Source organism: Castor canadensis, chromosome 11 (genome assembly GCF_047511655.1).
Source record: "Castor canadensis chromosome 11, mCasCan1.hap1v2, whole genome shotgun sequence".
In the NCBI taxonomy this organism is placed as follows: domain Eukaryota; kingdom Metazoa; phylum Chordata; class Mammalia; order Rodentia; family Castoridae; genus Castor; species Castor canadensis.
In genome coordinates, this window is record NC_133396.1 from 129156567 (window position 1) to 129184474 (window position 27908).

Here is a 27908-nt window from a genome sequence, read left to right on the forward strand (position 1 = left end):
CTACTCTTATTCAATGATAATGTCTTTTTTTGTGTGTGAGTGCGGTACTGGGGCTTGAACTCAGGGCCTACGGCTTCAGCCACTCTACTAGCCCTTTTTTGTAATGGGTTTTTTTGAGATAAGGTCTCTTGAACTATTTGCCTGGGCTGGCTTTGAACCATGATCCTCCCGATCTCTGCCTCCTGAATAGCTAGGATTACAGGTGTGAGCCACTGGTGCCCAGTTCATATATCTTTCAATTGTAAGTCATAACTGCAAGACAAAAGGGTATTTTCTTGGTAACTAGAGTATCTCTCTCTCTCTCTCTCTCTCTCTCTCTCTCTCTCTCTCTCTCTCTTTTGGTGGTACTGAGGTTTGAACTCAGGACTTTGAACATGCTAGGCAGGTGCTCTCCTGCTTGAGCCATGTAAGTTTTTTATATTATTATCAAATGCGAACTTTTCTCAGTAGAGTATAGATTGCAGACGTCTGAGGATACATCCCAGGATCACAGATCAAGAAACAGCTCTACAAGTTCTCAACCCAGGCACCATGAGAAACCTCCTGTGGACACTCACTATTGCCATAGCACTGGTGTTCCCGATCTTCTATTTCATTAAGGAAAATCCTTTTGACACCACAAGTTTCCTGACTTTGGTGAGTACCAGAAATATGTGGTGGGGCCAAGTTGAGAGCTGACATTATCTTAAGTGTCTGTGTGAAATCAACACGAATACTGGAGATACTCAAAGAAGAAAGAATTGGAGAATGCCTGAGGAATTGACGTATCATTTTTCTTTGATGAATTTAAAAAGTGATGGTATCCCAGTGGGAGAGAAAATTCAAAGCCAGGAAGGAATAACACTTTCTTAATACATCAGCAGTTTATCCTCTTCTTATAGCAATTGATGAGACTGAAATTTTTTCTATGTTTGTAAGTTTCCCATTTTGGAAATTTTCCTTGATTCTCAAAGTTATAAATTTTCAAGCATTTTGTGTATTAGGATCCTAAACCTTAGAGAAGTTAAGTCATTTGTTCAAGCCAAGAAAAAGTCTAAGGAGTAGAGAAAATTTCACAGAACTCAGAAAAGGCAAAGTAAAGAAGAGCAGATGGTGAATGAATGGGAAAGACTTTTGTTTTGGCCAGCGGGGTGGTAATATCTGGCTCCTGTATCTCTCACGCTTAATACCTGCTGTGCCCTTGGTGGAATTAGTGACTCATATCAGACTATAATCATAAGGATAATTAAAGAATGGTATTATCTCATCCGCTATGTTTAACCCAAGAGAGCTAAAGGAATCCCAACTCCATCTATCCCATGATCCATAACCTAAAATAGAACTTGGTATCTCAGGTATCTCCTAAGAGAGAACTTTTTCAGAAGACAAAGATGAAACTGAGCAACCTGCCCTGTGTTCTGGAGATCATTTTGTCATGCTCTACGCAGGGGAGCCTAGCCAACATTATTCCCAGATGTGATGAATCATAGAGCTGAATCTTTCTCTTTTCTCAGGAGGAAAAGGAGCTGGTAGCTTGGCAGACAGCCCGAATGCAGATCAACCCTGGCAGAACAAGACACCTCAAAACCTTCAAAGATATGCAGAGAAACTCAGAACCACTCAAAAATGTGAACTCTCGTATCTTGATTGGAGCCCCTCCCCTGGAAAAAAGTGAGTGTCTACAAGGCGTGTAGATCATCCAGGTCAGCCCAGGTAGGCAGGGAAGGCAGGTAGAAAGGAAGTGGAAGAGATACCTGGAATTTAGACTGCAACAGACAGTAATTCCTGGTCCATTCTTTTCCCACCCTCTCTTCTGAAGAAACTAGGGAGAGAATAGTTTCCAGGAGGAAACTAGAGAAGGGGGATTTAGTAAAAGAGAAAGAAGTCTGGAGGTGACAATGAAGTCTGAGTGGGTGGTCTCTCAGGGTCCTGGGGCCTCTAAAGATCACCTACCGTCCATGACAGATGGCAGCAACAGCACCTGGGCAATAGTTAGAGCTGCAGAATACTAGCCCTGTCCCTGACCTACAGAGTCAGAATTTTCACTGGGAGCAGATCTCCAGGTGAATGGTTTACACGAAGAAGCTTGAGGATTATACTTTTGTAGCACTGCAGCCCAGGAGATGATCTTGGAGAGCAACACCAGAACTGTGACAAGTTTCAGGCAAGCAAAATCAGTTTTAGTACTTTTTAGACTCTCCATATGGTAGAGACCCTGTCTTCCCAGTCCACCCTCCCAGACTTTAAAACACTACATTTGCAGTAAATAAACACATTTGCACTGGAAACTAATTCCATACTGTACATTGTAAAAATAGGTACTGTGTGGTGAGTTAAAAATGAAAGTTCCTTTTTCTTCCCCATTCCTCTTCCCTCCCCCAGAAGTCTGGTGCATACCCTCCTAGGGATTCAGACATCTCTGTGGCATTTACATAGATGCTATAACCATGGTATTTAAAAAGATCATTTTATGTGTATTGTTCTGAGATCTTTTTTTCTTTTGAGACAGTGTCTTGCTATGTAACCCAGGCTGTTCTAGAACTTGAGATTCTCCTGCCTCAGCCTCCTGAGTGCTGGGATTACACGTGTGAAACATCAGGCTCAACTGGGATTTGCTTTTTTCATTCTTTAATGTGTGTGTGTGTGTGTCTGTCTGTCTGTGTGTATCTTGGAGAGTCTTCCCTTGCCTCATTCTTTTTTAACTGATGGCATCTACATACTATGGATATAAAAAGGATTTATTTAACCATTCCTTATTGATCAATACTCAGTTCTTTTCCATTTTTTCCTATTAAAAAAACAATGTCACAATTAATATTATTTTTGTTCATATGAAAAAGTATTTCTATGGGAAATATGCCTAGATGTGAGACTAATAGGTCAAAAAGCACACCGTGCTTTGGATTTCTATCTACATCTTAATTGCATGGAAAAGGCTACAGCTTGATAGTCACATCAGTTTATTCTGTGGACTTCCTCACAATTTCACTAGTTCTCATGTCATTGTTTGAAAGGCAGAAAAGATTTCTTTATATTCTGTGATGTTTGTTATTTGATAACCATGATTACTAGCAATGGTTAAGCATGTTTACATGCTTAAGGGTCATTCCATTTCATTGGATTGCTCGATTTCTGTTGTTGATTTATAGGAGCTATTTATGTATTATAAAAATCTTTTATTGAATGTGTTCTTCACTGCTGCTTGGTTTTGCTCATGATTCTTTTAGGATATAGACATTTTAATTTTATGTAATCAACTGTGTCTGTGATTCCTATGACTTCTGGATTCCATACATTGCCTAAGTGAAAAACTTCCCCACCACAGACTATTCTTGGAAAACTTTCACATTTCTTCTAATAGTCTTATGGTTTTGTTTCTGCAGGGATAAATAGTTCATGTAGATAATTTTTTTAAAGTAAGATGTCAGCTACATAATTAATTTACAAGGGGAAATCCTGGGATTGCATCACTATTTACTGAATACCCCATCTTCTCTCCTTACTGATGTGAAATACCACCCTTGTCACAGAAGCTCCCACATATACATGGGCTTATTTCCAGACACCACTTTATTCCAGACCTTTTTAAATGTTCCTGTACCAATTCCATATGATTTGATCTTGTGTTGCTATGTTGTATATGTTGTTAGATTAATCCTCCCACTCCTTACTTTCTTATTTTTGTGCTCTTTCAAATTTTTCCTATTTTTCATTTTTTCTTCCAGATGAAATTTTAAATTAGTTTGTTGACCTTTGTGAAAAAATACTGTTGATATGGACCTCATTAAATTTATAGATAAACTCAGAGTTAATTGATGTCTTTATAATTCTGAATCATACCATCCAGGAATATCTTATGTGTCTCCATATATTCAGGTATTTTGTGGGTTCTGTTAGAGCTTTGTCATTTTTTTCATGGGTCTCTCACATTATGATTAGGCATATTCCACTGGATATTACAGAACTTCAAAGTATGGGGCATGCTTTTCCACTACGTCCAGTAACTGAAGGAATGCCAATGCCAATGTTTTTTGTTTTTTGTGTGCTCATCATATATGTGTGTGTATATATATATATATATAATCATCTTGATGAACTCTCTTACAAGATCTAGAAGATTCTCTTGATTTATCAATGTAAGTCATCATTATAGCCAGGCACTGGTGGCTAATGCCTGTAATCCTAGCTACTTTGAAGGTTGAGCTCAGAAGAATTGAGGACTGAGGATTGAGTCAAATAATTCACAAGATCCTATCTCAAAAATAACCAGAGCAAAATGGACTGGAGGCACGCGAGTGATAGAGTGCCTGCTTTGCAAGTGAGAAGTCCTGAGTTCAAACCCCAATCACACACACACACACACACACACACACATCACTATTTTTTGCAAATAGTGACAGTTATGTCTCTTTTCAACAATTATCGCTCATTTCTTACATGATTTCAACTATTAGTAAAAAGACACATCTTTGTCTATTTCTGACTTCAGTGGGAATGCTTCTGTGATAGTTTATATTATGATGCTTCCTATAGTTTTTCATTTCTGTATGTCAAAGAATAAGCAAAGTTCTCTGCTGTGTTTTAGGCTTATAATTTATCAAAAGTACTTTCTTAATCTTTTTAGAAAGGATATAGAAAGGGAACTGCAGCCCCAAACAATGGAAATCTCACCAAATTTTTCGTAAAGTGCAATGATTTTGGCCTTAGTAACAAAGCCAACATGAGGTATTCTAGATGTTCATTGTAAAGAATTGGCTTGTGAGATGGTGGTAGCTGGCAAAACAAGTTCAAAACCCATAGGTCAGCCGTTAGGAAGGGTAGGCTGGAACCTGGGACAGGAAATGAAGCTGTCGTCTACAGGAGCAATTTTATCTTCAGAGAAACTGAATGACCTGACTCATTCAGCCCACCCAGATTATTTAGGATAACCTGTCTTCCTTAAAAACAATTGATTATGGATACATCTGTACAATACCATCCCAGTAACATCTAGCTTAGTGCTTGAATAACGGGGACTACAGCTTATGAAGTTGACATGGAGAAATGAGCAGCACAATCAAGAAATTATTTATTTATTTATTTGTGTGGTACTGGGGCTTAAACTCAGGGCCTACAGCTTGAGCCACTCCAAGAGCCCTTTTTTGTGATGGTTTTTTTTTTTGAGATATGGTCTCAGGAACTATTTGCTTGGGCTGGCTTCCAACCACGATCCTCCTGATCTCTGCCTCCTGAGTAGTTAGGATTACAGGTGTGAGCCACTGGTGCCTGGCATGACTTTTTTTTTAATGAGCAGATTCATTTTAAGTTTTGTGAACATTTTAAATGCATTAACTGAGACAGGCATGGTAGTTTACAGCTGTAACCCCAGCTGCTCAGTAAGCAGAGATTGGGAGGACCACGATTAAAGGCAAAAAGGCCATGAGACCTCCGTCTCAGTCAACAAAAAGCTGGGTATGGTAGTGTGTGCCTGTCATCCCAGCTAAACAGGAAGTATAAATAGGAGGATCAAAGTCAAGTAGAAATCTGACTCATTTTGACAAATAACTAAAGCAAAAAGTGGGATAGGGGTATGGCTCAAGTAGTAGAGCACCTGCCTAGCAAATGCAAGGCCTTGAGTTCTAACCCAGTACAACCAAAAAACTTTTCTACTGTGGAAACCTCTGGGCCTGTGTTTTATTTGTTTTTTGATGAGGTGGTGGTTTTCTTTAAAAATTGTTTAATTATTCTTTAATTTATTCAAGTTTTCTACCTCTTCTTGGGCCAATTTTTATAATTTATATTTTCCTAAACATCACTTATTTTTGCTATATTATCAAGCATTATAGATATGATTGCTAGTATATATTTTTATATATATATATATATATATATATATATATATATATATATAATTTTTGTGTGTGTGAGGCTTGAACTCAGGGCCTACACCTTGATCTACTCCACCAGCCTTTTTTTGTGTTCAGTTTTTTTTTTTTTTTTGAGATAGGGTCTCACGAACTATTTGCCCAGCTGGCTTTGAACTGAGATCCTCCTGATCTCTGCCTCCTGAGTCGCTAGGATTACAGGTGTGAGCCACGCCCAGCTGCTTTTATCTTCTACAGAGTAATTCTGTACAAGAGTAAATCTTCTACAGTGTAATTCTACACTCTGCTTCTCTTAGTTTTGTTTTTGTCCTAGTTCCTCTGTATCTCATTTCATTTATTTCTTTGTTGTTTTGTAGCTATTACTTCTCTAAGTGCCACTTTAACCATGTTCCCTGAGGTTTGGTCTACGATGCTCTTATCCCTACTTGCTCCTAAGTGGGTGGCAATTTCATTTGGCTTTCTTCTTCAATCCAAGAGACACTTAGAACAGTGATTTTCCATTTCCAAAGGGAGAGACTCTGATAAACTTTCAGGATTAGTTTTAGTTTTATTGCACTTTTGTCAAGGAAGACAGCTTATAAGATTGCTAGCTTCAAGACAATTAAAAATTAAAACTGTCTTCATGGTCTAATACATGGCCAGCATTTACTTTTTCTTCTTCTTCTTTGTTTAGACAGGATCTCATCTGTTTCCCAGGCTGACCTCATACTTGAGATTGTCCTGCCTCAGCCCCCTGAGTGCCGGGATCATAAGTGTGCCCAGCCAAACTCAGATATAGGTAATGTTTTCAAAGTATATCTGAAAGGAATGTGTATCCTTTAATGAACACTACACACGCACGCGCACACACGCACACACGCACACACAAATACAATGAGTTACATTAAATGTGTTATTCAAATTTTCTGTTTTTTTGCTTAGCTAATCAGTTAATTTCTGAGAGAGATGAAAGGTTTCCCAGTGTAATTATGCATATATTCATTTCTGCTTATATTTCTAGAATTCTGTTTCACGTGTAGCTTTGAAAATAGGTAAATCCTGCTGGGCGCCGGTGGCTCACACCTGTAATCCTAGCTACTAGGGAGGCAGAGATCAGAAGGACCACAGTTTGAAGCCAGCTGGGGCAAATAGTTTGCGAGACCCTATCTCGAAAAACCCTTCACAAAAATAGGGCTGGTGGAATGGCTCAAGGTGAAGGCCCTGAGTTCAAGCCCCAGTACCGCAAAAAAGAAAGAAATCAGTAAATCCTATTTGTTAGCATTTGTATAACATCATTTTTTCATTGCTGTCCAGTGTTTCTGTATCTTGTGTTTGTTTCGTACAATATATTGCAGCAGCATTTCATCTAACATTGGTATAACATGAGGTATTTTTCCAGATGTCTTTCTTCCCTATGGTCTGCGGGCCAATTCAGAAACACACAAGGTGTTGGATAAGGAGTGAAGTGAAACCCGCCTTGCTCCCCCACTTTTCACATAGAGCTAAATTGGAGAATGTCATTTGGGTCTAAGAACATAATCCACTTTCCAATACCTCACGGGTCCCAAACCTAAAGAAAGGAACTTGAAGCCTGGAAATATGGGTCTGGAGAGTAGGCACTTAAAGATTCAGATGAGTGAAGCTTTGTTCCTACTTCTCACTCCACAAGTGCAGAAGTCCAGAGAAGCTGACACATGGGCATTATCTATCGTAACCTTGCACTAAAAGGAAACTGTGGGTCAGCTTCCAGTAGGTGTCAGGGTTGTCACCTCATGGAACACACTTGCCAATCAGGGAGAATAAAGTGGGTGTGGCTCAAGAAACTTCTACATCAGGGGTTTGAGGATGCCAGTGGTAGAGTGCTTGTCTAGTATGTGCAAGGCCCTGGGTTCAATTCCCAGGACTGCAAAAAAAAAAAAAAAGAAAGAAAAAGAAAAGAATCATCAAACAATCACTTGCTGGGTATGGTGGTGCATGCCTGCAAATCCCAGTAGTCTAGAAGGTGGAGGTTGGCAGATCTTGAGTTCAAGGCCAGCCTGGGCTCAATAGCAAGACTCTATCTCAAAAAAACAGGAAAAGGAGAGAAAAAAGGGAAAAAAGACAGAAACTTCTACATGAGAAGATGGATATTCCTGTTTTAAGAAAAGCATGCTCCAACCAGGCGATGGTGGTTCACACCTGTAATCCTAGATACTTTGGAGGCTGAGATTGGGAGGATCATGGTTCAAGACCTGCCCAGGCAAATAGTTCCCAACACCCTATCTCCAAATTAACCAGAGCAAAATGGACTGGAGGCCTGGCTCAAGCGGCAGAGCACCTGCTGTGTAAGTGCGAAGTCCTGAATTCAGACCCCTTGCTGGGCATTGATGGCTCATGCCTGTAATCCTAGCTACTCAGGAGGCAGAAATCAGGAGGATGGTAGTTCAAAGCCAGCCCAGGTGAATTAGTTCTTGAGACCCTATCTCAAAAAAAAAAAAATCTTCACAAAAAAGGGCTGGTGGAGTGACTCAAGTTATAGGCCCTGAGTTCAAACCCAGTACCTCAAAAACAAACAAACAAAAAACAGTCCCACTGAAAGAAAAAAAAAAAAAAGTATGTCCCAATGTACAAGAAAAGTCCTCTTTTCTATGATAGATGGACTGGCCCTGCTCCTGCTCCTGCCTATTACAGCTCTCTACTTTTACACTAGATTCCATCTCTCTCTCTGTCTCTGTCTCTCTCTCCTCCTTCCTCCCTCAGCAGTGTGAGGGTGTGGGGTTTGAATTCAGGGCCTTGCACTTGCTAAGCAGGCACTCTACTGCTTGAGCCACTCTGCCAGCCCTCCACCTCCTCTTGACCACTCGTGAACATCACTCCAGTGATTTCTCCCTCCTGGGCCATCAACTTTCCTTCTCTCTTGTAACTCACAAACATGCCACAATTTTTCTAATCTTGATAGAAGATAAAAAAAACTCTCCATACATCTTCATGTTGTATAGGTAACCACTGGCTTCCACACCGAGTCCACTGATTGGCTTCCAATCTCCGTCCCACTTTGCCTATCATGGTATTTGACCCAGTGATCACTTCTTTCATCAACATTCCCCTCAGTTACTTCCAGGATTACAAAGTCTTCTGGGTTTCTTCCAACATTACTGACAAACTGCAGAAGCTGATACACCCCAAGGCTCAGGCTTTATCTAGACTCACTATCTTGGGGACCTCGTCTACTCCCACAGCTTTAATTACCATCTATGTGTCAGTTACTCTCAAAATGATAGCTCCAGCCTGGACCTGTCTGTGGTCCTCATGGATCCCTTTTTCCCTGTCACTGGTCACCTATTGGCATTTGCTATGAAGTTCATGGCTAAAGAACATATGACCTCCTCTCTGTCTGCTCAACCAGGACATTGTAATTCTCCTTGATGAGCCAGCTTCCCTCTGGGACTGAAGTCTGACTATGTCCACCCATTTGACACCATAGGCACAGGTGGCTCACGCCTGTAGTCCTAGCTACTCAGGAGGCAGAGATCAGAAGTATCATGGTTCAAAGCCAGCCCAGGCAAATAGTTTCGAAAGACCCTATCTCGAAAAACCCTTCACAAAAATAGGGTTGGTGGAGTGGCTCAAGGTGAAGGCCCTGAGTTCAAGTTCCAGTACCACAAAAAAAGAACTAAACCTCGAGACAGAATTAACCTCCTCTGAGTCAGTATTTTAAGAATTCAAAGGACAGAGCTAAACTATTTATTATGGCACTAAAATAAGATTTAAGTTTAAACACTCTTAAGTGCTTAAGAGTGTTTGGTTTTAATAACACAGAGAACTCTCAATGAAGAGAAAGAGTTTTCTTTAAGTTTAAATACATTTTAATTGAATATATTTTGAAATATCACTATGAAGTCACAATGTTTTCTTATCTTAAAAAAAAACATATTTTAGCTGGGCCCAGTAGCTCATGCCTATAATTCTAGCTACTTGGGAAGTAGAGATCAGGAGGATCATGGTTCACAGTTAAGACCAGCCCGGGCAAAAAGTTCATGAGACTCCAATAGCTAGGCATGACAATGTACCCCTGTCATCCCAGCTACATAGGAAGTAGATATTGGAGGATTTCACTTCCATGGCAACCCAGGAATAAAGCAAGACTTTCTCCAAAATAATCATAGCAAAGCAGACACTGTACCACTTGAGCCATGTGCCGGTAGCTCACGTCTGTAATCCTAGCTATTCAGGAGGCAGAGATCAGGAGGATTGAAGTTTGAGGCCAGCCCCAGCAAACAGTTTGAAAGACCCTATCTCAAAAACACCTCACATGAAAGAGGACTGGTAGAGTGGCTCGAGTGGTAGAGCACCTGCCTAGCAAACGTGAGGCCTTAAGTTCAAAGCCCAGTTCCACCAAAAACAAATAAAAATATTTTATCTCTCTCCAGTAGAGCCTAGAAATGACCACCCACTAATAATGAGCACCCTGGTCTAAATCCTAGACTCTATATACCATTTTGCGCTCGAAAGCACCAGGACTCCTCATAAAAATGGGTGATTCTAGGTGTAAGGGAAGAAATGTCTTACGGGGTAGTAAGAACACTTCTTTAAATGACCAAAGTGTCAGAAGGCTCAATATCCAAATTCAAGAGGCTATTTGCCAAAGACAGGACAATTTAGGCCAATAAAAATTAAATTCCCATTAAATGAAACATGTAAACTCCATGGATTCATAAGGATTTAAACAACTGACATTTTGTCACCATTCAAAAATGCCAGGAAACCAAGTCATTATTTTTAAAGGCTGATAAAGGGGAAGAATCAAGCATGCATTCCCTTTTCTATATGAACTATACTACTGACTAACCAAAAAGTAAATGAGGAAATGTTCTTTTATAAAAACATTCCAGGTAATAAATTAAGAAGGAATGTTTGACTTACAGTACCACCATATTGCAACCTCTTGAGGGTTAACAGATGAGCACCAAGGCTGTAAACATCACAGAAAACAGAAACAACGTGCCACCGTGTGACTTCTGATGGATGAACATGTCACCAACGCATGAAGCATTATTGCCAGAAATCTATCCTGAACTTGATCAAGTCTTCATATCCATATATATATATGACTTTTTGCAGTGCTGGGGATTGAACTCAGGGCCTTGTTCATGCAAGGAAATCACGCCACCACTGAGTACATGCCAGGCTCCATAGTCATACTTTGTACAAACTTTCCAATTCATCTCAGCCTATTTTCTCATTGCCAAAGAGCTTTTACTTGTGAACTTTCTTTCTGATTAAGTTTTTTCTTCTTTTCATTATCTTGGTAATTGTTATTTCAGACTTACATTTGAGAATCTAGAATGAATGATTCATTGCAAATAGCTCTCCCTGTTCGGGCAAAATATCATATTCTCTCTCTCTCTTTCTCTCTCTCTCTCCCTCTCTCTCTCTCTTCCCTGGGTTTATGCTTCCCATATAGCTGGGATGACACTACACTCAGTTTTTTATTGGTTGAGATGGGGGTCTCGTGAACTTTTTGTTTGGTCTGGCCCCGAACCACAGTCCTCTCCTATCTACCTCTGAGTGAAAAACTCTTAGGACTTTAGCCTGAAAATGGATGTCGCCACCAACAGCCCCTAAGTGTTCACAACCCAGTGGTTCTGGAAACAGGTGTATAATAGTCCAGGTGACCATCCTGATACAGGAGTTAGGCAGAGAGTTAGGAAACCTGCTGGGTAAGAATGAAACTTGGATGTTGATGCTGAATCACATCCTAGCATGGTGGTGCTAACAGAATGAGTTTTGTGCTGTCCCCCTCCCCACAGCCCATGATCTGACTATCCAAAGCCACGAATTCCCCTGCCCAACATGTGGGAGGAATGGATGACACATACCCAGTCTCCAGAAGTTAAAGACACATTAGCTTAGTTTTCTAGGAGTGACCACCCCTATGTCTGCAGATCCTAATCAAAGTTTGAGGTCTTGGGACCTCCAGTGCAACACTCCCTTTTGAGTCTGCCCACCTTCCTGTCTGCTTTCACTTTGCTTTGCATTACTTAACCTGCTCCTGCTCAAGTCTCCTTTGTGTCCATTCTTGAACTCTTTCTCCAATGAGACCAAGAACTTTCTGGCCCCTGGACCCAGTGAACCAAATTCAGTGATAATCCTAGGACCCACTCTTCTTTGCACTTGGTGGCTGTTAACTTAGAATTTCTCAGAACTTTTTATAGAAAGATATACTTATGCAGCTGTTTCCTCTTGTTCGTCTTTTAGACTATAGACTCCTCTGCTTAGATTTCTCCTCCAGTCCTGTCCCACGTTCAGGGATTCTTCAAATAGGATGGAGCTCTCAGAACAACCCTTCTGGGTCCTCTCATGGGGTTTTAAATGAGAGGGGACATAGGTGAAAATGCTAGTTTGTCACCTTTATCCATCTCTCCCACATCCATTTTCAAAAGTAATTATTTTTTTAAAAAACCTCAGAATGGCTGGTGGAGTGACTCAAGCAGTAAGAGCACCTGCCTAGCAAGTGTGAGGCCCTGAGTTCAAACCCCAGTGCCACCAAAAACAAACAAAAACAAAAAAAAAAACCTCAGCTTGTTAGTGATTCAATGTCTCATCTTATTAAGAAGTACATAAAATCTGGATTTCTATTTCTCAGGTTCTGACAGTTTTTTCTTTGCTATATTTTGTACATTGTCACCTCTAACATATACTTTCACATTAAAAAAAAAAAAACAACAAAGCAGTCCTTGGTTCGACACCTGTGGCTCACACCTGTAATCCTAGCTACTCAGGAGGCAGAGATCAGGAGGATCATGGTTTCAAGCCAACCCAACCCCAGGCAAATAGTTTGTGAGACCTTATCTCGGGGAAAAAAAAAAAAAAGTCACAAAAAAGATTCGGTGAAGTGGCTCAAGGTGTAGACCCTGAGTTCAAGCCCCAGTACCACACACAAAAAGTAGTTCTTCAAGTGAGTCTGTAGAGTTACATTGCCCACCTCAAGCATAAACTTGTAATTGATCAAAATGTCATCTAAAACTTCTGGTTTATTTTAGTATATTCCCCCTACCAACTTTCATTTTCAACATCAATGGTCAAAAGATCCCTCTAATTTTTTGATGGGAAATTATTCCAGAAATTTCTGAATGCATGTGCGTACTCATAGTCCATGTCCTAATAAAACCATTGCTGAACATGTTTTGTAAACCTAGATAATTTTCGGCATATAACTGGTTTTAAATGTTTTCACTTCTATTTCCTTTCATATCTCTTTTTCAAGTAAATTGTTAGTGCTCCTTCCCTATTTTCTAGTTATATTTGAGAGCACATGCCATTGTAAACTGACACCTTATAAAATACATAGTTCTTCATAGTTTGTTTTACTAAAGATTAGAAATTAATTTCTTTTGAATAAGATAATGTTTATCTATTTTATCAGAAAGAAATGCAGCTTGTGACCAGATAGTAACTCCTATATGGTCCTTACTCAGCCCTGGGGGACAGAAAATGTAAGAAAATGGTGATCTTATGTGTTCTTACATGCAAGGATGGCATATGGGAAGACTTATGAATGTGTCATAATTGATCGCTGACAACTACTTTCCTCATTTCTATAAGTTGGTAAAGGTCCTCTTTTCTCACCAATCCTAGAGCTGCTGACCATAGGGATTTCTTCAGTGCAGCATCTCCAAGGGAGCTACCTCTTGGACACCCTGCAATCTCTCTTCTTTGCTTCTTCCTCATCTGAGTTGAAACACATCATTGTTCTGGTACACCTGGCAGATTCTGACCGCAAATGGCTTAATCAAGTGATCTCCAACATCTCAACACTCTTTAAACCATACATCCAGGCCGGACAGCTGGTAGTGATCAATACTCCTCTTAAAAGCTATCTTCCATTGAAGAAACTTAAGAGTAACCGCAACAATACCCCCACCTACATAGCCTTCCGCTCTAAGCAGAACATGGATTATGCATTCCTCATGAACTTTGCTACCAATCACTCTGACTACTTCCTGATGATTGACGATGACGTGAAATGTGTCCCTGGATTTGTCACCCAGATTGCCACGATATTATCTGCCTGGGAATGGAAGTTTTGGGTGACTTTGGAATTCTCTCAACTGGGCTTCATTGGAAACCTCTTTCATTCTAGAGATCTCCCTTACTTTGTTCATTTCCTTCTCCTTTTTTACCAAGAAATGTCCTGTGATTATCTTCTCTCCCATTTTCGTGACCTTGTCATGCAGCAAAAACCAATCCGCTTTTCCCCCTCCCTCTGCCAGCATACGGACAATCACTCCTCCTTTGGAAGCAAATTCAGTAGCCTCAAAGATAAAGAGTTTATTGAGGAAAGTGATGGCTCTCCCAGCAACCCTGCTGCTACCATTTACACTAGCCTGAATGTTACCAACGACTCTGTTCTCATGAATGCCTATAGTGTGGATAAGAATTTCTTTTATATCAAGGAGGCAGCGGCTGGCAGCCATCTGACTGTGATCTTGGACATACCTGCCACTTTGTCCCGAGTTCAAGTGCTAACTGGCTCTGAACTCAAAGAGGAAAAGCAGTTGAAAGAAGGGCAAGTAGAACTGGGCTATGATTCTACCAATAGGATCAATGACTGTGATGACTATGTTCTTCTGGGGATACTTGTGAACGGCATCCTGAATAAGCAAGTGTTATCTGAAGAGTCTGGGAAGAAGGTGAAATGCGTGAGATTGCTGGTAACAGCCACTCTGCCCTCTGGGCTAATAGTCAGGCACATTAACCTCTGGGTTAAGTAAAGTTTAATTAATATGCAGAGAAGTCATTGGGAGTTCTGGGAGTGGTCAGGTTGGAGGTAACCTACAGAATTTACAAAACATTAAATTCCCAAAATTAATAGGGCTAGCCCTTCACTGGGTCTTTCCAGGATTCTTGCTAGGCAGGCACTCTACCATTTGAGCCACACTCCCAGCCTCTTTCAGGATTCTTAAGACAGAAAACACAACCTACTGAAAGGCAGACTGAAGGTGACATTCTCTTGGTATCAAGAGTCATGTAGATGGAGAGGGCTTGTGAAGACCTCCTCTGGTTTTCCATCCATAAGGGTGTAGTCCAAAATTCTTGGCTTGGACTGAGAACACCAGACTTCTAAAAACAACAGGAACATGTGAGATTAACTGATGCTCAGATCACAAGACTGTATCAACCTTGAGAGTAGACCAAGGGTCCTTCCACCAGACAAGAAATGGATTCATTAAAAGCTAAACTTCTTATGTAACAGGACAGAGTAAATTGGCCAGGAATATGACTGTTTTCTCTGTGATCTCATTTTTCCATTAGAAAGTATTCATTCATTCACTAGACATTAATCGAATACCTTTTATTGTTAGGCAGAGTCTTCTTCTACTTGAACACCCCAAATGCCAGGGGATTCCTTTTAAAATAGCATCTCAATTATTAAAAATAACTTACCGTGATTTCTGGTAGCTCCTGTCTCTACCATCACAATTATTAAAATTAACATCATTGTCAGGCACAAGTGACTCATGCCTGTAATACTAGCTACTCAGGAGGTAGATATCAGGAGGATTGTAGTTTGAAGTTAGCATGGGGAAATAGTTCGCAAAACCTTATCTTGGAAAAAAAAATCACAGAAAAGGGCTGGTAGTGGCTCAAGGTACAGGCTCTGAGTTTAAAACCCAGGACCACAAAAAAAATTTATCATGGTGATGCCTTTGGCAGCCAGTTTAAATAAATCAAATACTCTAAAAAAATAACTTACCATGATTTCTGTAGCTCCTATCTCTACCAAGTCTTATCTATGGGACTAGAAGTGATTTGCGTGCTTCTCATAGGAGAACATTTGGATATTTTACTAATATCTTTATTGTAGCTTGGCTATGAAATCCTGCTCCTAGAAAATCTGAGTCCACAGCCCCATTAATTCGCACTGTCTTAACAGGGCTTTTCACCAATTTGAGAACTATAATCCAATATGGCAGGGACAAAAGAAGAGAAAAGGAGCAATTTAAGAAGAATACTTAGGGCTTGGTAGCCTGGCTCAAGTGGTAGAGCATCTGCCTAGCAAGTGCAAGACCCTGAGTTCAAACCCCAATACCATAAAAAAAAGCCAAGAGTAATACTTAGGAAAAACTCAAATCAAAAGCCAGAGTGTTCAAATCTATTGTAATCAAAGTGGTTAGAATAAGCTGGGGAATCTGGAAAGAAGAATGGGAGCTAGAAGCTTTGGGGCATCAGATATAGGGGAATTGAGCAAGTGTATATGGCAGCTGATCAAATCTCCTGCTACAGCCAGCATGATTGACAGACCCAAGGTTTCCCTCTAAGGCCACCTCAGTGTCGGTGCCAAGGCTACACTTCCAAATGACTGCCATTGACCACAGCAGGGTACTAACATCAAGATGGTAGACTGCTCTAACTTTAGCTTGTGGACTCCCCATCAGCCTGGTCAAAACTTTTGGAACCATAGTCCTAGACTCTCCCTAGCCAACCCTCTCTTCTCATCTCCTTCAATAGTTATCACACCTTCACTACAGTCCAAAACCTCTCCCTGCCTTCTCCTTCTCTTTCCACTAATAAATCTCATCTACGTGTAATCCTGTTTTCATGTCAGCTTCTTGGGAGATGTGAATTAATACAAGTTGTATCACAAGTGATCTCAAAATACACATAGTAAGATAAGGATTTAGGACTGGCTTACCAGCAATTGTCAGGGAGTTGTGTAATAGAGGTTAAAATGGGTTCAGACAAGGGAAGAGGGGTTAAAATAAACATATATCACTATGGTCAAAATAGACAGTCGAAGTCAGCCAGGAAAAATTGTTCACGAGACCCTATCTTGAAAAAACCCATCACAGAAAAGGGCTGGTGGACTCGCTGAACGTATAGGCCCTTAGTTCAAACACCAGTACTGCAAAAAAAAAAAAAAAAAAAGACAGCCAATAGGGCTGCTACCTAACAGAGAGATAGAGAGAGGAGAGAAGGAAGGAAGGAAGGAAGGAAGGGAGGGAGGGAGGGAGGGAAGAAGACTGAGGGCAATTATCCCAATGAAGAATCACAATCAGCTGAGTACTGATTGTGAGGCTGGGCACTAATTAGGAGGCTGAAATTGGATGAATCGCTCCTGGAGGCCAGTCCAAACAAAATAACCAGAACAAAATGGTTTGAATATGCCGGGTGACAGTGGCTCACACCTGTAATCCTAGCTACTTAGGAGGCAGAGATTAGGAGGATCTAGGTTCAAAGCCAGATTCAGGCAAATAGTTCATGAGACCCTATCTCAAGAAAACCCATCACAAAAAAAGGGCTGGCAGAGAGGATCAAGCAGCAAGAACGCCTGCCTAGCAAACGTGAGACCGAGTTCAAACTCCTGTACCACACACACACACAAAAAAATTGAGATATCCAAGACAGCTGAACTAAGTCTTCTCAAGAATTAGAGTCTGATAAAGCAAACACCAAAAAAGAACCATAGCCAAAGGCAGGAGTAGAGCAGCATCTAGCCATAGCAGGCCCTTAACAAATGCTCTTTCCCTTTACCTGTTCTAGCCTCATTTCCTCATCTTTAATTTAAAGGAAGTAATAAATACGCCCAATGGTATCATGAAGACTCAATAAAATCACATTAGGTGGTTTTCCATCACCACCACCATAATGTCTGGCATGATTGCTCAATAAATATTAGCTCTTCCAGTTCTATTTTTCTTTGCATTGTGGGGTGCTTGAAATGTTTAATATTCTAACTGGAACAAGCACCCTTCAATCAAAATGGGTGCTAATCAAAAAGGGTTCCAGAAGCTCCCTGCCATGCTTGGTCTTAACTCTTGCTCTGCCAGGTCATGGGAGATCTGGGAAGCCTCAGGAAAGAAGCCTACGTGGCTGGGACATTGGAGCACATCTAAGGACAAGTGTTTACTATTTACTGGGTAAACATCAACCCTGTATTGTACATACTAGTCTTTTGAATCTGGGTCAATCAGACTCATATCCTATCACTTCCTGTTCCACCCCAAATTTGGATTGTTTAATATACCTCTTCTTTAGTCTTGATTGAAAATTCCTAATTAGCAAATTCCTAATCAAAATCCTAAATTCAATTTTAAATTCACATCCTGCCTCTTCAGTGAAGGCTTCCAGACTCATTTCTGGGTTCTTTTTTTTTTTAATGCTATGCTGAAATTTACTATAGCACTTCTTTCAGTCAAGAAATGGTTTAAGTTGCTGGGTATGGTGGTTCATGCCTGTAACCCCAGCACTTGGGAGTCTAAGGGAGGAGAATCTCAAGTTTAAGGCCAGAGTGGGCTACATAGTGAAACCATGTCTCAAAAAAAAAAAGTGTTACTTGACTTCCATATGGTAAGAAATGACTAAAGAAATAGTCAACTGGTGTTATGATTCCTATCTCCTGTCTACCACATTCCATTGGTCTCCACAAGCCACTAGGGGAAGGTCTTGTCCTTCCTTCTTTTCCTGTCCTATAATCCTAGTTGCCATCTCTGCAAACCAGTGGAAATTAAGCCATCTCTGAAGGGCATGTAAATTATTTTCAGTCAGTCAGAAAGTAAATCAGCCATCCCCTCCAAGTTCACAAGGGTTTCTCTGTGCCAACCACATGCCAGTTGGAAGCTGCAGTCCCTCCCCTTGACATGTTTACAGACAGCAGGAAATAAACAATGAACTAGAATGGCACATACCACACACTAAGAAATGCTAGGTACAGACAAACACTGAGCACCAGGACCACACAGAGGAGAGGCCTCACCCCACACTGCTCCGAGTATGGTTTATTCCAAAACATTCCCCAGGACTCCAAATTCTAGGTTACCAACTGCGGAATTCTGTGACTGGGGGACTTTCCTGAAAGGCACCTGACGTGGGGAGTTCTTAACCTAAGGTTGACTTGAAGTTAAATGCAAAAGTGGCTGAGACTTGTATGGGTGTGTGTGAGTACACATGGAGTGCGTGAGTACACATGGAGTGCACAGGTTGGGGGGTGAGTGGGCAAGTGGTCAGGGGAGGAGTGTATTGTGTTTGAATGGAAGTGTGTGCAGGTGTGTGGAGCTGGTGTGCATGGTCATGTGGAGTGGAGGTATATAGAATAATGTGTCTGCAAATTGGTGCATAGATGGGGGATTGTGGCTGTTTATTTAAATGACATTGGGAGGTAGATATTGAGTGAGTGACTGGGTGGGTTCCATGTATTTTTCTTGGGAGGTCCAAAGAGGGCTACATCTCTAGTATGATTAAGAGCATCTTCTGGCTAATCTTTCCTTTCCCTCTGAAAAGCATTTGAATTATCAATCCAGAAAGTGACCAGAAAGGAACCATTCCTGAGTCTGGTAGAGGCCTAGTGCAGTGGGTGTGACACCACTTATTCCTCAGAGACACAGACTGGTGCCTTAGAGGAAAGAAGTCAGCACTGTACCTTTATTTCATTTCTAGGACTTGCTTGCACCAGAAAGGAGCCAAGGAGAAAGGGGTAGAGTTGGTGAGCTCAGCCATCAGAAATAAAGTCAGCTAGGGATCTGATGTTAGTAGAGGAACTACAAGCTGGCCTTGAACCTGATCCTGAGGACTTTGTGAGGCTCCTCAGCTACCAGTCAGGTCCTGGACTGACTGGCCACCAAGTGTTTTATTCATCATAGGTGACCCAGCCCATTCTGCTGGTTCCTGCCTTAATTCTCACCCTGTGCCTTCATCAGTTCCCCATTGTACACAGAAGCCTACCCTTGGCTGGGTCAACTAAGTGTCCAGAGATGGGTCAGCCATGTTTAAAACCTGACAGGGCATCAGTCTGCTCTGTCAGGCTCTCCAGGTCAATAAACCAGCCCAGCCTTAGTGGCATTGTCCCTGAAAGTTTTTCTTGAAATTACATCTAAAAACCAGGATCATGGTGGCTCACGGCTATAATTCCAGCTACTTGGGATGTAGAGAATGGGAAGATCATGGTTCAAGACCACCTCCAGCAAAAAGTTAGCAAGAACCCCATCTCAACAAATAAGCCAGGTCTGGTATCACACAGTGAAATTCAAGCTACATGGGAGGCATAGGTGGAAAGTCAGTCTCAGGTAAGAATGTGAGGCCCTATCTAAAAAAATAACTAAAAAAGAAATAATAAAAATGGAAACCAGGACACAAGTTAGAGCACTATACCCGAGTAATAGAGTACTCGCCTGGCTGGAACAAGGCCCTGGGTTCCAACCCTAGCGCTGAAAATTAAATAAATAAGTAAATAAATAACAAATTCACAAATGATGTCAAGATCACTCCTCTATCATACAGGCATTCCAGGTATCTCTGGGTGGAACCTCATGAAAGACAGCCAGGGATGCCACCATGTTATCCCTGGGTGGCCATGCTTGGCCATCTGGGGTGTTCCTGTTAAGAAGATCAAGAAAAATGCTGTTTGTGCAGCATGCTCAGCAAGGGCGCAGGTGTAGGTCTAGAAGGCTGGTCAGAGGCACATCATGGAGGTGAGATGTCACACTACTAAGCCATGAACTTTTCCTGGAAGCATCAAAAGAACCAGAAAGGGCGGAGCCAGCTAAGTGAGAATGGCAGGAAACACTCCACCTCATCCTGGCCACTGGACACTTCCTGTTCTGCTCGGATATCTTGTCTCCCATGTCACTCAGGATCTCACTGGGTGAAATAAAACTTGGCCACCAAGGCCATCTGCCATGAGAGCTGGTCATTCTACTCTTGGTTGTTCTCCCAAGGGAAATGAAAGTATATCTACACAAAGATTTGCACAGCAATTTATTTATTATAGCCAAAAGCTGAAGCAATCCAAACGTTCATCCAAAGTCTTGAACACATAATGAACTTGTGGTACATCCACACAATGGAACACTACTCAGTTATTAAAAAGAAACAAACACAGGTGAATATCAAAAAGCATTATGTTACGTGAGCAAGGTCAGACACAAAAGACTATATACTGTGTAGTTCCTTTTACATTAAATTCTTAAAAAGGCATACTACAGTGATAGAAAGCATGACCATGATTTCCTGGGGAGAGAAAAGGGGGAGGGAGGGATTGAACCAAAAGGACCATCAAGGATCTTTATAGGATGATAGAACTGTCTGTATCTTGATCATGATGGGAGTGACAACCTCATAGCTATATGCACTTGTCACATTCAATAAGCTATATACCAATAATGGGTTATAAATCATATTTCAAGAAAGACAATTTAAAAGCTAAAGAAAGAACTAAGAAGTTATTCTAAATCAAAATGGCATGGTTTCAACACATGGAAAGAAAATAATCCTCAAGAAATATGGGTAGATAGAAATTGTATTTCTAATAAAGATGGTACAGTGGGGAAGGAATGTCCATTTTTAATAAATATGGCAAGGACAGGGTCATCACATGCAGAAATAGTAGGATTGGAATCATAGAGCACTTTCTACATAAAAACTCATCCTACTTAACCATAAGAAAACACAGGAACCATCAGACAACCTCAGAATAAGGATATGGGGTCAATAGATGCTATGTGTAAGGGTGAAGATAGTCAAATGCATCAGTGAAACTCAAAACCATAAAAACAGCTTCAAACATACATGGTTAGTGGATTGTGACAAGGTGCCAAGGTGATTCAAAAGACAAGGAAAAATCTTTATGATAAATGGGTATCAATACAAAAAAAAATAAAGCCCAGCATAGTGACTCACACCCACAATCCTAGCTACTTGGGAGGTAAAGACAGAAGGATTGTAGTTCAAGGTCAGCCTGGCCAACAAGTCCACAACCCCCCATGTCAACCACTAAAAAGCTGGGAGTGGATGCGTGTGCCTGTCATCCCACCTACACGGAGCACAGATAGAAGGATCACAGTCCAAGCCAGACAGGAGCCAGACAGGCATAAACACAAAGCCCTATTAAAAAAAGTAAAGTGAAAAGGACTAGGACATGCCTCAAGTTGTAGAGTGGCTGTGTAGCAAGCATAAGGAGTTGACTTCAAAGCCCAGTATCACAAAAAAAAAAAAAAAAAAAGCCTCTGTGGGGGACTGGGATAGGATCTCAGAGTGATAAAAATTTTAAAGTTTGGGAGTAGATGGGCAAAGTTGTTACCCTCTGTGTTGTAGAATAAATCCCTAAAGTTTGAAAAAAAAACCCAAAAACATCAACCCCTATGTTATTCCATACACAAATATTAATATTAATTTGAGATGAATCATAGCCATAAAGGTAACAGCTAACACTACAAAACTTCTAGAAGGCAAGCTAACAGAATATCTTTGCAACCCTGTAGAAAATGATGGGTTTTATACGTGTGTGCAGTACTGGAACTTGAACTCAGGGTCTTCACTTTGAGCCATTCCACCAGCCCTTCTTTTGTGATGGGTTTTTTCGAGATAGGGGCTTACAATCTATTTGCCTGGGTTGGCTTCAAACCGTGATCCTCCTGATCTTTGCCTCCTGAGTAGCTAGGATTACAGGTGTGAGCCACTGGTGCCTGGTTACATCTTCAAATAAGATAAAAATATCACAGACCATAAAAGAAAATAATAAATTTAACTTCATCAAAACTATATAGTACTTTTTTTGTATGCACATATGAATAATAAAATAATGAAAAAAGAAAAAAAACTATATAGGACTTTTTAATGTCAAAAATATTGTTCTTGATCTTTGTTATTTTCACATTAAATCTGAGTTATTGTTAAAGCTTGGTCAATTGGTTGTTCCTTCCTAGGAGAGAAAGAGGGGAGGAAGAAGGAAAATTGGAAGAAAATTCTAACGGGAAGAGAAGAGGTGGGAAAAGATTTTTAGGGGTTTTTTCACATTATTTTTTATTTATTTATATTTTTATTACTGTTGTGCTGGGAATAAACTGTGACATTTACCAAAGTTCTTACAATATATCAAATATACCATAGTTGAGCCAGGCACCGGTGGCTCACACCTGTAATCCTAGCTACTCAGGAGACAGAAATCAGGAAGATCACGGTTCAAAGCCAGTCCCGGGCAAATAGTTCTCGAGACCCTATCTCGGAAAAAAACAGCTTGTGGAGTGGCTCAAGGTATAGGCCTTGGGCTCAAGCCCCAGACCACAAAAATATACCATAGTTGAATTCACCCTCTCCATTGTTCCCCTTTATCTTCCCATCCCCATTCCTGGAATAGTCCCATTTTTTCATTTAAATATGGAACACAGCTTGTGCACCATATTCACCTTAGAAGGGAAAAGATTTTTAGTCCAAAGAAGTTACACCCTAGTAGACGCTTACAGTTTTTAGGTTTATGGCCTTGTCAAAACACTATTATGAGTAAAAGTGTCTGTAGAGAGGGAGAACTGGAAATGTAGACTCAGTAACGAAAAAGAACAGATAAAGAGGCAAAAGGGAACCTCAGAGGTCCCCCAAGTATGTCTAGGCCGAAGGGAGAACTAGAAATTTGAGGAGACCCACCAGGCAGCACAATGTGACAACCTGAGGACCAAGGCAGCAGCAAGTTGCCCATGGGGCACAGGGGATCCACCCTTGTTGATCTGATTCAAACTGAAAGGTTATTTCCAAATTTCCAGTCAAAAACTAGAAATCTGGTTTTGAAGCTATGTCCCCCGCACCTCCCCCCAGCCCTCAAAAGCTGGTGCTTGAGTGAGGCCAGAGTGGAAAGCAGCCCCCATTCAGGGTGAACAATGGGTGAACAATGGTTGTCAGGAGGTATCTCCTGGGAGGGGTGGTGACTACTCTCAGCTACCTCAGAGGAGCCACTCTGGTACCTCAACCATCAACATTAAAAATTTTCCTCCTTGTTTTCAGGGGAATCCCTGCTCTGACAAGCCCTCAAGTTACATTTTCTGTTAGGCAGGAAAGACTTCAGTGGATATAGCACTCCAAACATGGTGACAGAGTGGACTTGATTAGAAAGTGTCTGGTTTCCATCCTCCTCACCAGCCCAACTTCAGAGATATACACCAACCTGCATTGCCCTTGGTATTTCTGATTTGATTTAAGACCTTATATATCTGCCTAACGTAGTAATCCCAGAAAGGATCAGGCACAAAAGTAAGTATGGAGCTGAAAGACAAGATTCTATTTATTTATTTATTTATTTTACTTTTAAGCAGTACTGGGGTTTGAACTCAAGGCCTTGCTAGGCAAGTGCTAGGCAAGTGCTCTGCCACTTGAGCCACACCTCTGGCTCTTTTTGTTTTAGGCTGTTTTTAGATAGAATCTGACTTTTTGCCTAGGCTGGCCTGGGACTGAAATCCTCCTACCTATGCCTCCCAGGTAGCTGAGATTACAGACATATACACCACTCCCAGCTTATTTGTCGAAATGGAGTCTAGCTAATTTTTTTACCTGGGCTGGCCTCAAACTGAGATCCTCCGATCTCTGCCTGCTGAGTAGCTGAGATAACAGGCACAAAACCCTACATCCAGTCTAAGATCTGATTGATTGACTAATAAAAGAGATTGGGGCTTGAGTTTGAACTTTGGGGAGGAATACAAGCAATACCAAATTCCCAATTTCCTCTCCAGCATATCCTCACTGGTTGGGTCTCTAAAAGCAAGTAAATGAAGGAAGCTCCTTCAGTTTCACCTGAAAAACCCAGACAGGAGGCTAAGGAGGCATAAGCTGAACAGAAGCAAATTCCTTGACCTTTATATTTTCTTAGATGGCTATGCATAGTGGGAAGAGAAGATTTGGAAGGGAAAGGTAAGACAAAATTAGGTAGTGATGCCCAGGAATTGGGATGGGGTCAGGACATGGTAGGCTTCCAGACAGGAGGAAGAGACCCCCATGCTTTCTGAGGACAAGGCACTCAGGATCAAAGCTGCTCACGTTTCTTTGTGCAGCTGCTCCTGGCTCAGCGCCATGTCCCACTGTCCGTGGAGGTACACCATAGTTGTCGCATCCTTAGTCATCCTGGGAGTTTGCCTGCAAGAGGGCAAAGAAGAGCCTGTTGAGGACAATGTGTCACTGGTGAGTACCAGAGACAGAGGTGGGACCACTTGTCAACCCTTCAATAGGATGGGAATTTTCCCAGTTATGTGAAACATGCCAGGCTCAGTATAGGAGTTCTACAGGAGAGGCTCTGAAGAATCCAGACAGTGTCAGAGAAGAGGTCAACGCTGAGCCAGCCTTGAGGCAGAGAAGATTTGAGCAGGGGGAGAGGAGGGGAGCTGGCGTTGCAGGTATGCAGAGGGTGATGCACAGACACCGCTGGAAGACACTACTCACTGGCAGGACCACAAGCGATGAGCACCGCCTGGCTGCTGCCACCTCCCTCATCCGGTCCCTCACCGGGTCCCTCACTAGGTCCTGCCAGGCAGATGAATACTTTCCCTCTCTCGTGTGAGGAATTGGAAGTAACTCCCCAGAGTAAACTTCTGCAAGTAAGACCTGACTCACACAGGGCGGGTTGAGACTTTGGGTGCACATTTTTCTAGAATGTCTCAGACCAGAGCCCAGCACGGGGTGGTGTGGGGAAGGGATACCATGCTGTGTGTGGTCACGCTGAGCAAGAGGAAGGCCTTCAGATGGAGACTGTGTGTGTAGGTTCCTGAGGACAGGAGTAAGCTTTGTCTTCAGCATCTGTCCCAGAACCCAGCACAGGCCCAGCCTGAGTTAGACGATGCTTGCTAGCCTGATAATGGTCAAGAAGTGACATCTGGGCTGTGGCAGGGCAGACAAGTCCTCCCTTTGCCCGCAGATGCTCACTGCACTACCCTGCCTGGGCCTGTGGCTTTTGCTGGAAAGCCATGTGGGCTCAGGTTGAGGCAGGTAGTCGTGAGCTGCCATTCAGGCTCCCTGGTGACTGGATCTTGGGGCTCACTCAACCTGTCCTAAGGGGAGGATGAGCCCCTCCATTGTCTGCAGAGGATCTGGGTATCAGCCTCAGAGCTGGTATCTAGCTATCTTGTCCTCAGAAGGAAAAGGGAAGAATCGTTTGGCAGATAATTCAAGAACAAATGAGCTCTGAAATCCAGAACCATCTCAAAGTCTTCATGGAAATGCAGATACGCTCCCCTCTTCTCCAGCATTCCAGCTACACAGTCCTGGCTGGAGCCCCTCCCCAGAAAAAGAGTAAGTGTGTGGGAGGGATTGGTCAGACGAGGTATTTCAGCAAGAAAAGGGAAAGGGGCACCAAACGGGGAGTAAGCAGGTAGCTGGTGAGAAAAGGAGGGGGTTCTGGGTGAGAACCAGGCTGGGAATTTGGTGCAGGTTGCAATCCTGAGTGCTTTTTCCTCCCCCCCCCCCCCCCCGGCTCATTCCTCGATTGAGCAGAAAGACCAAAGTGACCCTGACAAGGAGCCATCCCATAGTGGAGCTCTTTCATGACAGGCCCCAGAATGGGGAAGACAGGATAGAAGAGAAGCCTGGGAGAGTCAGAGCAAAAAGAACTAGGCAAAGGATAAACAGGGAGGTGAGGACGTGACATCCCAGTGCACTGGACTGGTAGACCTAGGGCTTGCAGGGGTCCCTGGAGGTCCTCTGCTTCAGGTCTATGTGATCCAAGGTAGCTAAGGTAACTCTGAAAATCAAGGCCAGGCTAAGATAATTTGCCAAGCCAGCAGACTTACCGTTGCTACATGGTAGTGTTCCCCATCAGAGAACGCCTTGTCCTTCATAAAGCTTCCCCTAGCCATCGGCCTTGAAAGGTACTGACCACATATTAACCCCTCGGCAGGGCCATACACCACCAGGGAAGAGATGTGAATTTGTCACAGGGATTAGTCTTAAGAAGGAGAGTCCTAGGACCTCCTCATCATCCTGAAATGCTGAAGGTGCCCCTGTCTCCCCCAGAATTGCTGACAGTGGGGATCTCCACAGTACTGCGTCCCCATGGGAGCTACCTTCTGGACACCCTGCAGTCCCTGTTCCAAGGCTCTTCAGAGCATGACCTGGAGTATACTGTGGTGCTGGTCTGCCTGTCAGACCCTGACCCCGCATGGCTCAGCCAAACGGTTGCCAACATCTCAGGCCTCTTTGCACCACACATCGAAGCCCAGAAGCTGCTTATGATCTCTGGTTTTTTGGGGGGTTCCCTTCTGAAGAAGGGGAATCACACCTCGCCCTGTGAAGGGTTTAATTCCAGGCAGAAAGAAGATTACGCTCTCCTCATGAACTTTGCAAGCAACCTCTCTGACTACTTCCTGTTGATGGAGGACAACGTCCAGTGTAGCCCCAGGTTTCTGTCTGCCATCTACTGGACGTTGTCAGCCTGGAAAGACCTCCCTTGGGTGATGCTGGAGTTCTCCAACCTGAGAGCCTCGGGGAAAGTTTTCCACACACGAGACCTCTCCCGCCTGACCTCTTTCTTCCTCCTCTTCCACAGTGACACCCCCCCTCACTTGCTTCTATCTGAATTCCGTCTTCTCCTGGATCAAAACGTCCCCATTCGCTTCAGTTCCTCCATCTTCTCCCACGTGAGCAGTTATTCTGAGTTTGAAGACAGATGCTTTCCTGAGGAGAAGGAAGTGGTCTTCGGTGATCCAGACAACCCTACTGCTGTGGTCCTCACTAACATGTTCCCAGGATTTCGTGACCGTCCACAGCATGCATACACTCTGAATGAGGACTACTTCTCTACCGTGGATGCCCAAAGTGGTAACTACGTGACGGTGATTCTGGATAGACCTCAAAAGATCATCCGGGTAGCAGTGCTAACAGGCTTTAAGAAAAAAAGGATGTACCAACTCCATCAGGGACAGGTACTACTAGGTTATGGCCTCACAAAGAGTCCCAGGTACTGTGCCCACTATATTCTGCTAGGACCATTGGTGAGAGGCAGTTTGGACCAGAGGGTATATTATGAAGAAGATTCTGTGGAGAAGCTGAGTTGCATCAAATTGCTGGTGTTATCTCAAGAAGCTTTGCTTCTGATCAGGCAAATCAAAGTCTGGACAGAGCCAGAGGAAGAGGAAGAGGAGAGTTAGAAGGCTCAGTGGGGTTTCTGGAAGGATTGGGATCAGGAATAGAATCTACATGACTGACAAATAAGTCTAGAAAGAAACCCTTCTTATGAATACAGTGATCTTGTAATTCTACAAACTGGGACCCCTTAGAGAGTGAAAGAAAGTGCTATTAAAAACTGCACTAGAGCCGGGCATCAGTGGCTCACACCTGTAATTCTAGCTACTCGGGAGGCAG

General features: G+C 42.3%; 1 protein-coding gene across 1 annotated transcript; it reads left to right on the forward strand.

Annotated features, from left to right (window-relative positions):
* The first annotated feature begins 531 nt into the window (after nt 1-531).
* On the forward strand, nt 532-27694 carry LOC109686324 (uncharacterized). Its single transcript, XM_020163582.2, has 6 exons — nt 532-636; nt 1494-1650; nt 13440-13891; nt 14075-14503; nt 25685-25841; nt 26562-27694. Exons 1-6 carry the CDS (start codon nt 532-534, stop codon nt 27692-27694), a joined length of 2433 nt encoding a protein of 810 aa, XP_020019171.2.
* The last annotated feature ends 214 nt before the right edge of the window (nt 27695-27908 follow it).